This window comes from Carettochelys insculpta, chromosome 6 (genome assembly GCF_033958435.1).
Source record: "Carettochelys insculpta isolate YL-2023 chromosome 6, ASM3395843v1, whole genome shotgun sequence".
NCBI lineage: Eukaryota > Metazoa > Chordata > Testudines > Carettochelyidae > Carettochelys > Carettochelys insculpta.
The window spans coordinates 118541700-118554959 of record NC_134142.1 but is presented as its reverse complement, the minus strand read 5'-3'; the positions used below and the strand labels follow the sequence as shown (position 1 = coordinate 118554959).

The window sequence follows — 13260 nt, the reverse complement described above, 5'->3', positions numbered from 1 at the left end:
TCATCACTTCATTAAAACACAAGGGGAAACAACTCCGCTTGCAGCAGCCTAGCTTCAGCATCGCAGGCTCTCGCTCTTCCCTACAGCCACATATTGCTCCCATCAGCCTGTGCCAATGAGAATCCACCGCAGCCTCCCAGGACGCCTTGCTGACTCTGGAGCGGCTGGGGATTATGAATACGAGTCGTGTTTTGCATATGGGTGAGTGGAGCCTCCCCAACAGCCTACTCCATACTACAGGCAATCCTCGAACAAACCCCAGAAGTCACCTGAATTCTGGGGAATGTGGGATCTGGCACTAAACTCTACAATCAGCCCACCTGCTGTCTCAGCTCCTCCTTTTAGCTTCTGACTTGACATGATCCAAGACATGCTGAGACAGGGTCCTTCCACAACCTCCCTAGATAGTTTAGTCCAGTGTTTAGCCATCTCGACAGTTCGGTAGATTTTCCTAATGTCCAACCTAAACCTCCCTTGCTGCAATTTAAGCCCATTGCTCCTTGTCCTATCCTCAGAGGCCAAGGAGAACAATTTTTCAGCCAGCCCCCGTGTCTAATCAATCTCTCTACCTGAACTTTTCTACTACACTTGTCCCTGCAGCATGCTGCAGACCTGGCTTTCAGGTGAACTTGAATCTAATAAAACTCCATTTAGAGAGAGAAAATGAACAGCTCAGTGCTCTGCAGTTCCAGGTAGAGCATAGTCTCCACCAACAATAAAGCTGCCCTAAGGAGGAGAAATATGATCCGATGACTTTTACTAAGGATAATAGTTCCATTGGCTTTAACGGGGCTGCAGGTGGGAGTAATCAGGCCCAGTCAGAGGATTCTACGTTGGCTGTAGCACCTTCTGATCTTACATCAGACACTCATCGTGCCCAGAAGTGTAGCCAAAGAAGAGGTTAACAGCCTTGAGTTAGATGCTCAACAGGCATACGTCAGCTGAGCACCACTGACTTCAGTGAAGCTACATCCAATTTATAGCCGCTGGGGATCTGGCCCATTGACTCAAGTGCAATGATGCTGATTTACACCAGCTGGAGAAGAATCTGGTTCACTGATTCACATGGCGATACAGCCAATTTACACCTGCTGGGGAGCTGGCCCCTTATTTGAAGGGCAAAATTACAGGCAGTAATTACAAAAAATAAACCTGTTGTAAATCTGATTTACACTAAGTATCTATAACTCTCCCCCCATTAGTGTAATGATGATAAATTGACATGATAATCTCATTATTATTACTGCATGCTGCAGGGAGTCAATTATTCCCTCATGCCGGGCTGCAATAAAACAAACACCATGTATATTAAATTAAAAGCAGAACATAAAGCGGCATTAAGAAGCTGAGAGTTTAAGCACAAAGCGAGAGGATGGCTGGTTGTGTTGGCTTTGGCCTTAGCAGCTGTACGTTCAGTTCGTGACTCTGCCATAGGCCTAGGGCATGACCAATCACCTCACCTTTCATGCGCTTAGTTTTCCATGCATCTGAGAAGGGTAACGATTTTCTCTTATTCATCATCTGTCCAGGGTATAAATGCTTTGGGGTGGGGCTGTCTCTCATTAGATGTGGGTGCAGTGCCTAGCACAGCCTGTTTGGAGTGTCTAGGCGCTATCATGATAGTGACGCAAGTAGACTTTTGATCTGAGCGCCCACATTTTGTCTCCCTCTGTACTGATGCTGCTTAGTGATCATCAGTGCCACCGAGGCTGGATTCTCATCCAAGGTTTGCAGCAATATTAACTCAGTTACCTTGCACATACACTGTCGTCATAGGTTGCATTTTCCGAAGTGCCTGTGTGATGCCAGCCATTTGATCAACTACTCTCCAGTCATTCAAGACTGCCAGCCATTTGATCAACTACCCTCCAGTCATTCAAGACCCTCCAAGCCCCATGCTGGGCTGCTTAGTGCCCGTGGGTAGGCTGGCAATTTGAGCTGGAGTGCAATTCTGAGCTTGCATAAATATACCCACACTAGCTCCAATGTGGCTAGTGTGCTCAAAACAGATTGTAGGCCCCAGCGGCACAAGCTGTGTGCAGGGCTAGCCCCAGCAAGTATATACCCACATCTCAGACAGGGTCCAACTGACCCTTCCCGCCACTTGTGCCTACCATGGCTACACTTCTATTTTTAGCATGCTGACTCGATCCTCACTAACCTGAGCATGACTCCTTGAACTGGGCACTACACCTCCCAGCTTCAGTGTAGACACTCTTATAGAAGAGGTGCCTCTTTCTTAAAAGAAAGTCTTCTCTTTTCTAAACTAAACAAGCCCAGTTCTTTTAGTCTTCCCTCATAGCTCATGTTCTCTAGACTTTTAATCATTCTTGTTGCTCTTATCTGGACCTTCTCCAATTTCTCCACATCTTTCTTGAAATGTGGTACCCAGAACTGGACACAGTCCTCCAGCTGAGGCCTAACCACCGCTGGGTAGAGCGGAAGAATGACTCCCCATGTCTTGCTCTCAACATACCTGTTAACGCAGCCCAGAATCCTGTTTGCTTTTTTTGCAACAGCATCACGCTGTTGACTCATATTTGGCTTATGATTCACTATGACCCCTAAATCCCCATCCACAGTACTCCTTCCTAGACAGTCGCTTCCCATTCTGTATGTATGAAGCTGATTGTCCCTTCCCAAGTGGAGCACTTTGCATTTGTCCTTATTAAACTTCACCCTGTTTACCTCAGACCATTTCTGCAGTTTGTCCAGATCATTTAGAATTCTGACCCCATCCTCCAAAGCAACTGCAACCCCCTCCCAGCTTGGTATCATCTGCAAACGTAGCAAGCGTACTCTGTATGCCAAGATCTAAACCGTTGATGAAGAAAGTGAATAGAACCTAACTACTTTGCTTCTCTCACTTTAAATTGTGTCTCCTGCTAAAGAGGTTCAAGCCCTTCCAGTTCTCAGTTGTGCTGTGCACACTGACATTGCAGGCCTCCACATGGACTCTTGGACTCTGTCTACAGTGCAGGGTTTTTAGAAATAACTTACTTCCACATTCGAACCTCGAAAAAAGTTTTCTCACAAGAGCACTCCCACTGCAAGAGCAGGTCGAAATTGCATGTTTGCACTAGAGAGCCCAATTTCAAAATAAGAGCAGTGATGGGATGCCTCCCTGGAGGGCAATTAAGTCATAATTACCTCTGCTGTGTACACACTGAGTCAATTTCAAAACTGAAAGGGATGGTGGGGGTTAGCAAAAGCTGCTTGCATGGAGTTACTATTTCGAGTTAAATGCCCTGTTATTCCAGAATAACAGGCTTTGCAGTGTGCACACAAGGGGCTTTTTTTCTGGAAAAAGGGTTTTTTTTTCTGCCAAAACAGTGTAGACAAGCCCTTAAAGTTCACAGCCACCATGCCCAGCTCATGAGCCAGGAGCGGCTTTGGCTAGCTACCAGAAGTGTTGCAAGCTCTACCAAGTATCTGGAAACTCAGCTAGGGCCTAACTGTCTCCAGCATCATTCCACAAAAACAGTGCTTGGGAACAGAGGGGAGCATTTGGCCAGTGCAAGAGGCAGATGGGCTCCAGCTCGCTCTCCTGTACCTGTGAAACTCTTCCAGGCCTTGGGGAACAAGGTCTGTTGCGCCCAAACAAGCCATTTCCAGTCATTCTTCTAATGAGCACCATGGTTTAGAGACCAGGCAATGGTTGTAAATCAGCATAGTCTGGTGAGCTCAGCAGAGCTCCACTGATGTACACCAGCTGAACAGCTGACTCAGGGCTGTTAGAAAGGGGAAAAAAAGAAGTTTTTTTCCTCCTCTCTTCTAAGTCAAAAATAGACCATTTGATTATGCATCAAGTTTTCAGAAAAGCTCCCTAGATTTTGCTCTAGTGACAGGCAGGCTGATAAGGGAGAGACAGATGAACCTCCTACCTTATCTCGAGAAGTCCTGCACTTCCAGGCAGATAGCACTTGCCTGAGACGCTCACCATGACCCTCAGCATAGCCCCACCTCCATCTAGAAGCAAAGGCCACCGCCTGCTGAACCGCTTCCATCATAGGTTCTCAGGCTTAGTAGGAACAGTTTAGCCTCCTGTCCCAACCGGAGCTCATCTCCCCTCGCAGGAGGTGTCTCTGTAGTGGATCTGGGCAGATAGCGCCACGCTTGTGTGAGTCACTCCCACCTGCAGTACCGCTTAGGAGTGGCTTTTCGTGCCACCAAGGGAAAACTTCTCAAGTCTACTGGCCACATAGGTGCTCTGCTTCCAGTCCCACCAGCTCTGCTCTTCCCCCTGCAGGCTAGCACTTAGCACACCCCTGACCTCACCAGCTGGGCGCAGTGTGCAGGCTCTGGGTGGTGCTGGCAGCCTGTGGAGTGGAGGAGATCAGATTTGTTGCCACATTGAGCCCTGATGGGTTTCAGCTCTCTTATCTGGTTACCCTCGTCCCTGCGTCCTCCACCCACCTGCGGTGTACATCAGCCTGCTGCCTCTGTGGAAGCAGTGCATCCTGTCCAACAGCAAACCCCTCCTGGCCTCAGTTATACTGAGGCTGCCTCAGGAAAGGTTCATCCCTTCATCCCCTTCCCTGCGGACATATCCCTGATGCCCGCTGCAAAGGGTATGGGAGTCTTGCCTCCCCAGTCAGCTGCCTCCCGCTCTGCAGGATCCCAGGCACATACTCCCTCTGGCTGCCAGTTATGATATTAACAGCTCTACACACAGAAATAATATCATTCCTCACCAGCATATCTGCAGGTGTGGCCTGGCGACCCCCAGCCTCAAAGTACCTTTTAAACCTCCCCCCTCCCCCAGCCAGGGGTTTGGATTCCCCCAAGCAAACAGCTTTACCCTCTCCCCTGGGAGCGCATCAGACTCCCTAATCACATCCTCCTCTGCCCCTTTGCCCCATCCACTTTCTTAGTAATTGCACATTTTATAAACATATCTCTGTGACTCAGCTGACATTTGCTGAGGTTTCTCAACTGTAGACGATAAACCTTAGGGGAACTGAAATGTTTTCAGTATGGCTCCCTGGGATTGATTGTAAGCCAAGGCTTGCTCCGGATCCATATCATTAAGCACATGTAAGGCTTTACCAGACTGCTTGAGAAGCAGGACGGTCATTTTCTGTGCATCAGGACTCTGCTGTATGCTGTGTATCCTCTCAGAGGTAATCAGCTGTTCCTCTTGCGTTACCTGCCCTTGCAGCCTGGACATCACTTTCCACAGTTGGCTGATCTCTGGGGGCATTGCTCCTGGACTGAGGCCCATATTTTATAATTCCCATGCTCTGAGCTCGTGCTCTCCCACTCCCTGCTTTGTCTTCCACTGCCATCAGTCTCCAATGGGCAGCTTCCTGGTCTGCCCTCTCTCTTGCAGACTTTCTTCTCCATCCACCTCTGGCATTCTCACCCCTCTTCCAATTTCACTAATGCCAACCTGACCATCTGGGAAGAAGTGGGACTGTTCTTAACTGTTTGTCTGAATTCTCTGTGCTTCAGTGTCCTCTGTGTGCGTGATAGTTACAGAGACTCGCAGAGGGCAGGTGTGACTGCCTGGGCTCAGACAGTGGCCAGTATCCTGGCAGCTGATCACCAGTGGTGTTGAAGAACAAAGCCGGGGCGGAGACCAGGTGATCTGTAAGAGACAAAGGCTAGAAGAGGGGTGTGACAGGGCTGCTGGAAGCTGGTCAGTTTGTGGATGGGGAACTACAGAGGAGAGAGCCCCAAGCTGTTCCTAACTTCTAGCTGTCTAAGATCTGTTCTATGCTGTGTTCTCAAAATCTAAGAAACCCTTCTGGTTTCCATTGCTGACTGCAGACATGGGGTGCATGGTCTCTTTGGGGGCATATGAGGCTTCCCCAGGTGCCCCATTCAGGGGGACTCTCTGCAGAGAGCTCTGGGCATGAACAGGGGCACTGGACACTCCAAGGTCCGACTCAGGAAGCACTGAAGCCAAGGAGTCCTGCCCTGGTGAGAGTGCACTGATGGGAGACATGCTCCCCCAGAGTCCTGTCTGATGTCAGCCAGAGCAATCCCAGAACACTGAACCTGTGACTCCATGACACCATCTCCAGCCAAAGGCTGCTTTATGGAAGGCTGTGCCAGGCTGGCTCCCTCATTGCTGGGAGTCACACCCACACCTGCTTTTCCATTTATTCATTCCTGAGGGATCTAGCCACGCTCTGTACAATGTAGGACATAAGAACATCCATACTAGGTCAGACCAAGGGTCCGTCAAGCCCAGTGTCCTTCTAACAGTGGCCAATGGCAGGTGTCCTAGAAGAATGAACAGAACGGACAATCATCAAGTCATGCCTCCCTATCACCCATCCCCAGCTTCTGACAAAGAGAGGCTAGGGACACCATTCCCACACATCTTGGCTAATGGCCATAGATGGACCTATGCTCCATGAATTTATCCAGCTCCTTTGTGAACCCTGTTAAAGTCCTGATCTTCACAATATCCTGTGGCAAGGAGTTCCACAGGTTGACTGTGCGTTGTGTGAAGAGGTACTTCCTTTTGTTTGTTTTAAACCAATCTATTAATTTCATTTGGTGACCTCCTACTTGTTGTGTTGTGGGAACAAGTAATTTACTTTCTCAAGATCAGTCACGATTTTATACACCTCTATCATGTCCCCCCCCCTTAATCTTCTCTTTTCTGGTCTTTTTAATCTCTCCTTGTATGGCAGCTGTTCCAAATCCCTAATCATTTTTGTTGCCCTTTTCTGAACTTTTTCCAGTGCCAAGATATCTTTTTTTTAGATGAGGCAACCACATCTGCACACCATGTTCAAGATGTAGGCGTCCCATGGATTTATAAAGAGGCATTAAGATATTCTCTGTCTTATTCTCTACCCCTTTCCTAATGATTCCTAACATCCTGTTTGCTTTTCTGACTGCTGCTGCACATTAAGTGGATGTTTTCAGAGAACTCACCACAATGACTCCAAGAGCTCTCTCTTGAGTGATAACAGCTAATTTAGTCCCCATCATAGTGTACAAGTATCAGAGAGGCCATCGTGTTAGTCTGTGTCTTCAAAAACAACAAGGGGTCCTGTGGCACCCTATAGCCTAACAGATATTTTGGAGCATCAGCTTTCGTGGGCAAAGACCTGCTTTGTCAGATGCATCTGTCGAAGGGGGTCTCTGCCAACGAATGCTGATGCTCCAAAATATCTGTCCATTATAATGTATGTACACTTGGGATTATATCTTCCAATATACATTACTTTGCATTTATCAACATTAACTTACTTTGTTCCATGAGCATAAACCTTTTTCCCACCGCATTTTTCCCAGCAGCAGCTAATCCTCACCGGGCACACAGCTGGTCTGCCATGCAGTCCATTTGCAATGTGTTTTGTGGCTGCTGTGCGCTATGTTTTGTTCTTTGGCCCTCTCCCAAAATAAACAGAACCCAAGAAAATGTCACCTTTCCTCTTGTCTCTTAACTGTGTTCTCTTCCAGCCTTTAAGGTTGGTCTGTCAATATAGATTGTACACCCCTGAACTGCTGCTGGCTCACAAACAGAATACCCCTTTTCTTTCTCTGATATGGTCACGGATGTTTGTCGCAGTTCAGCGTTTAGAAGTTTCATTAACTTCAGCTCAGTCCTCATGGTCCTCTGATCACAGTCTTTCCTTGGTGTTCTTTTATCTTTGTTATTGCATCAGGCTGTGTCTGCCGCAGGCTGCAAATGCTTCGTCAATGGATGTTCCTTGTTCTCAGTGCTGATAGAGTCACTCCTACCTGCCGTGAGAGGTTTCACCCCCAGCAGCTTTGGAACCCAGTTCAGGTTGAACCTGTCTAATCTGGCACCCTCAGGACCTGACTGGTGCTGGAGAAGAGAATTTGCCAGTCCACGGGAGGTCAATATTGTCTAACACGTTACCAACATTTTCACTGCTTACTGGGCTCTTAGGGGACACGTTGGGGTAAATTACAGCTAAATAACAGCACAGAACACTGACAGCCAGGACTGGGGGCTGGAAACAAACTTTATGGGACCACAGGAAACTTGGCCACCTCCCTGCTAAGGGGTCATCAGGCTAACCAAAATCATGCCACAATACAGAGGTTGCCAGACAAGAGAGGTTCAACCTGTAATCTAAAAGTGACATAACACCACAGATATTTCCCATCTGACTACAAGGCCAGCTGCTCAGTTTTGAGTGGGGCAGTTCTTTTTTGGCTGGTTTGTCCCCTGGTTGGTACTGAGACTAAACCGGGGGTGGTTTTGTCTGTTATCAGAGGAAGGGCACCGTTTTGAAGAGTGCACAACTCCAGCTCCCAATAGTGTGACTTTGCATGCCTGCTTATACCAGCCGGTGTGGGTCACAGCCATTCCCAGAAGTACCAGAATGCCTGGGATTCAGGAAATGCAAAAGTGACCACCCTATCCACAAATGTCCTGCAATAACCATGATAACTAGCTTGTGCTTAGCTTATGGACTCCACAAGATTGAAATACCAGAGGATGGTTGGACACAGATAGTATACTTGCCTGGGCAAGTCTGTGCCAAAAGCTAGGTAGGTAGATCCAGAGTGGTCCAGTAGGCAGGGCTAGATTGAGAGAGAGCCATTTCATCACTACGGGAAATTTGTGGAGAAAGTTCCAAGCAATGGAGCAAAGAATTTGAAAGAAACTTGCAGAGGAAAATTGACAAGTATGTTCCAAGCAACTGCAGCCCGAAGTTGAAAATAGATTGCCTTCCACAACTTCAACCACAGCTCTGCTGCTGGCAACATCATAATAACTTCTGATTGAATAATTACCAGGATAGCATACCTTAACTCAAGCTATGAAATCCTGTTACTCTGAGTGACAGTCACAAGGCTCCATTAGTGCATCTGTAACATGTCTTGGCTGTCAGTTTGCAGGAGGGTTGACAGGCACACTTTCTATGTAGTTGTATAGATAAAAATAACCCAGCCCATGCGGAGGGGTTTTCACTCACTTGCATTGCCTTGTAGCTAATTCTGACGCCTCCATCAAATTTGCTTTGGGGGGTGGGTGCAGAAAATCGGCTGATGGTGTTACAAGAGAGCCATGGAACAGGGCTGTGATCTTGGTCCGGATGGGAGGCCCAAAGGGATTGGGTTGAAATGTAGTGGCCAGCAATGCATGCCCCAAAGAGATCTGGTGGCTAAATTGCAAAGCCTCTCTGCTCTTGCCCAACTGCCTGGAATGGGCTGGCCTGTGCCTTGTTGCCAGTGGCTAGCAATGCAGAGGAGGTGTTGTATTAGTGACACAGCCTCGCATCCCACAGATTGTCTCTCTCCTTTGGAGCGTGGGTCACCTCCAGACAGCCAGAGCATCTCCAGGACACCCTCCTTGCTGCTGCAAACCCATGAGCCACCTCCTCTCCCATTCACCAGTAAGCCTGTGTAGCCAGCTGGTCTTCTCTCCCAGCCAACCGCCTCCCTTCTCTGGGCATGCTGCTCTTGCTGGCTCATCAGGCTCGCTACAACAAAGGCAGGGCACTTGCTGGGGGAACAAGAATGGGGAGGCAGGTCCAAGGGTGGGAACCATAGAACATAAGGTGTTAAGAGGGAGGATGACAAGGGAATAAGACGGAGCATGCAGGGAGAAGGACAATGAGAGGAGAGATGCAACCATGGGCGGAGACACAAAGGTGAGGAAGGGGAACCAAACAGGACCTACCTAGTGTCAGTGGTGGAGTCTCTGGAACGGGAAGTCTTTAAACCATTGTTTGAGGGCAGCGGTGACTCAGCCCTAGGTTAGGGGTCTACGACAGGAGTGGGTGGGTGAGGTTCTGTGGTCTGCAATACGCAGGTCAGAGTAGATGATCATGCTGGTCCCTCCTGCCTCCAAGTCTCTGAGCTGGAATCCAGTGAGCTGACACGAACGGAGGCGATGAGGTCAGAGCATGAGGAAGGGGTTGGGAGAGGGTGGTGCAGAAGATCAGAGTGCACTGTGGCCCGGGCACAGCCGTGGGTTAAATCAATGATCTCCTGGGTTTCTCTCCTTGTAGATTTACTTGTCCTGGAAGAGTGGCCCCGGGGAGGTGAAGCACTGGAAGGATATGATCGCTCATCCCCGGCAGGCCGTGGCACAGTGGCACCAGCTGAAGGCCTGAGCGGCAGCAGCTCAGGATTCTCTCTGAGTTTCACCGCTCCAAGTCCACATTTATTGGCCATGCTCTCACTACTTTATGCACAACAGAGGCACTCGGGGCTCCCCCTAGGGGACGCGCTCGGGGCTGATGAGGAGCTGAGGGACTGAAGTTGGCGACGTTTCCAAACTCTGGGAAGCGGCATCGGCTGCCCGCTGTGTCCACTGGGCACCCAGCACCAACGGGGGCACCTTTCGTGCCCGACTTCCTGCTTTCGCCTGTCCTTCTGACTCGCGGCGCCGCGAGAGCGAGGCCGGCCTTCTAGGCGGGAAGGAGCCCCGACGCTGGTTTGTTGTGGGCCTGGGGGGCGGGGAAGAAGCGTTGGTACGACTGGCTCTGTGGGGCGGTGAGAGGAGGAAGCACTGCTGCCACACGACACTTCCTACGAGTTCTTCCAGCCCAAGGCCCGGTGGTAGCACTGCCCCGAGGAAGCCAGCATCCCCTGGGGGCGCGTGCCGGTAAGGGAGACGCCCTCCAGCTCCTTGAGGTCGTTTCTTTTTAATTCAATAAAACTTGTAAGAGTAATAAGAATAATATAAGCACTAGCGGCCAGCATCCCGGCCCGGCCCGGGGTGGGGGAGCCGCGCCACTGTGCGTTTGCTGTGTGTGCGCAGAAGCGTGCTGTGTCCCGTGTTCGCGTGTGGGCTGCTCACGGCTCGCTCGCTCGCTCGCTCTCTCTGCCCTGCCTTGGAAGCAGCCCCGGGTCCCTTGGGACAGCGGTGGCTCCGATGCAGGAGATGGGATTTTACTTGTCTGCGGGGTGGGGTTTAAAGGAACTGATGCCCCATGGGGAGGTGGAAGGAGCTGCCCACCAGGCAGCGGCTCCCCTCCTGTGGCACACGGGATCGGAAGCCACAACAGACGCAGCAGTAGCCAAACCGGGCTCAGCTTTAGGGCTAATGGGATCTGGAGTCCCCCTTTACCTCCCTGTCAGTGGTGAGCGCCCCATCCCCCTGCACAAGGAGAGAACGCCCCCAAGCACCTCCCAAGCACTGCCATACACCCAGACATACGGGCCCCCAAGTGCCCCCCCTCCAGCACCCAGCCCTCCCACCCTGACACTGAACCCCCCACCATACACAGCCCACCCAGCCCCCACCCTGACACCAACCCCCCCACCATACACAGCCCATCCATCCCCCACCCTGACACTGAACCCCCCCCACCATACACAGCCCACCCAGCCCCCACCCCAACACTGAACCCCCCCCACCATACACAGCCCACCCAGCCCCCACCCCGACACCAACCCCCCCACCATACACAGCCCACACAGCCCCCACCCTGACACCAACCCCCCCACCATACACAGCCCACCCAGCCCCCACCCTGACACTGAACCCCCCCACCATACACAGCCCACCCAGCCCCCACCCTGACACTGAACCCCCCCCACCATACACAGCCTACCCAGCCCCCACCCCGACACCAACCCCCACCACCATACACAGCCCACACAGCCCCCACCCTGACACCAACCCCCCCACCATACACAGCCCACCCAGCCCCCACCCTGACACCGACCCCCCCACCATACACAGCCCACACAGCCCCCACCCTGACACTGAACCCCCCCACCATACACAGCCCACCCAGCCCCCACCCTGACACTGAACCCCCCCCACCATACACAGCCCACCCAGCCCCCACCCTGACACCAACCCCCCCACCATACAGAGCCCACCCAGCCCCCACCCTGACACTGAACCCCCCCCACCATACACAGCCCACCCAGCCCCCACCCTGACACTGAACCCCCCCACCATACACAGCCCACCCAGCCCACCCACCCTGACACCGACCCCCCCACCATACACAACCCACCCATCCCCCCACCTGACACTGAACCCCCCCACCATGCACAGCCCACCCATCCCCCACACTGACACCAAACCCCCCCCACCATACACAGCCCACCCATCCCCCACACTGACACCGACCCCCCCCACCATACACAGCCCACCCAGCCCCCACACCCTGACACCAACCCCCCAAACACAGCCCACCCAGCCCTCCAGCGCCCATCCCCCAGGCCTAAGAGGTGCTCTCAGTGCAGATCCCCCCCTTGCTGTCACCCTCTAGCTGTGGGGCTGGGTGTGGCCCCCTGTCGCCTCAGGCCAGTGGTAATGGTGCCCCGAGAGAGGGGCTCCTGCGCGGTGGGCCGCTCCCTGGGGCCTGGCCCCAAGCAAAGGCGCTTTACCTCGCCCACACAATAGGCCGTGGGGGGGCGGGGCCCAGACTGGCCCAGCTCTGACTGCACCAGTGCTGCTGCTGCACTTGCAGTGCCCAGCTGGGCAAGGCAGGACCTGGCATAGCTGGAGTACCCCATGGCCTGCAGCCACCCCCCCACCCCCCACCCCAAGTGGCCCTGCCTGCTGGTCCCTCAGCCCCAGAGCTCTGAGAGGCCCAGGCCTCTCAGCGGCCCCTTAGCCGGGGTTGTCACCCTCCTGGCCCACCAGGCCCGAGGCAGAGGGTGTCACACCTCGCGCTAAGGGTCCCTGCCGAGAGCTGCTTGGAAGCGGCTCAGCTGGCCTGCAAGCCCGGGCTGGCACTGAGCTGTGGGCCCAGGAGCCCTTGAACAGCCGCTTAACTCAGGCCAGGGCAAAGAGCCTGCCTCTAAGTCCTGCACCTCTTGTAGTGCAGGGACTGGAGCCAGAGCTGGGGACCTGCAGAGAGCAAACCCGAGGGGCTGCACAGCTGCAAGGCCCCACCAGGGGGCTCTGCAGGGCCGCAGGCAGAGCGGGGCTGGGGCTGGGGCTGGGGCTGGGGCTGGGGCTCTATTGAAGTTACTGGCCAGACCCGTGGGGCTGGTCCTGCATTCACCCCAGCAGAAACACAGCGCTCAGGCCCTGGACTAACGGAAGGGCAGGCGGCTGGCCGCCTCACCTCACCTCGCCAGCCTCATGTCACTGGCTGCCCCTCACCCCCAGCCATGCCACTTGCTTGGGGGGGGGCGGGGCACACAGTGGTTCTCCACCTCAGTGCAGCCCCTCTCAAGTCACCATAGCACGGGGCTGCAGCTTGCTGGCACTGGGTCACGCTGCCCCCCCCCCCGCCCCCCCCGCAAGGCAGCTGGGTGGGTACCGAGGCCTGTGCATGTGCAGATGGCTCCTGAGTAGGGCACATGGCTAGATACACCAGTGCTGTGCATGCTAGGCAGGCGGGT

At 52.8% G+C, this 13260-nt stretch overlaps 1 protein-coding gene across 6 annotated transcripts in view; it reads left to right on the top strand.

Moving 5' to 3' along the window:
* The window catches only part of SYT7 (synaptotagmin 7), a 155051-nt gene extending 144100 nt beyond the window's left edge, over positions 1-10951 (top strand). The window contains exon 13 of one of the 6 annotated variants that reach the window (XM_074996028.1): positions 9954-10951. In XM_074996028.1, coding sequence (XP_074852129.1) covers positions 9954-10058 — 105 coding nt within the window. In that variant the 3' untranslated portion in view covers positions 10059-10951. The remainder of the gene's footprint in view (positions 1-9953) is intronic. The other 5 variants (XM_074996026.1, XM_074996027.1, XM_074996029.1 and 2 more) reach the window with 5 other exon arrangements.
* Positions 10952-13260: the final 2309 nt, after the last annotated feature.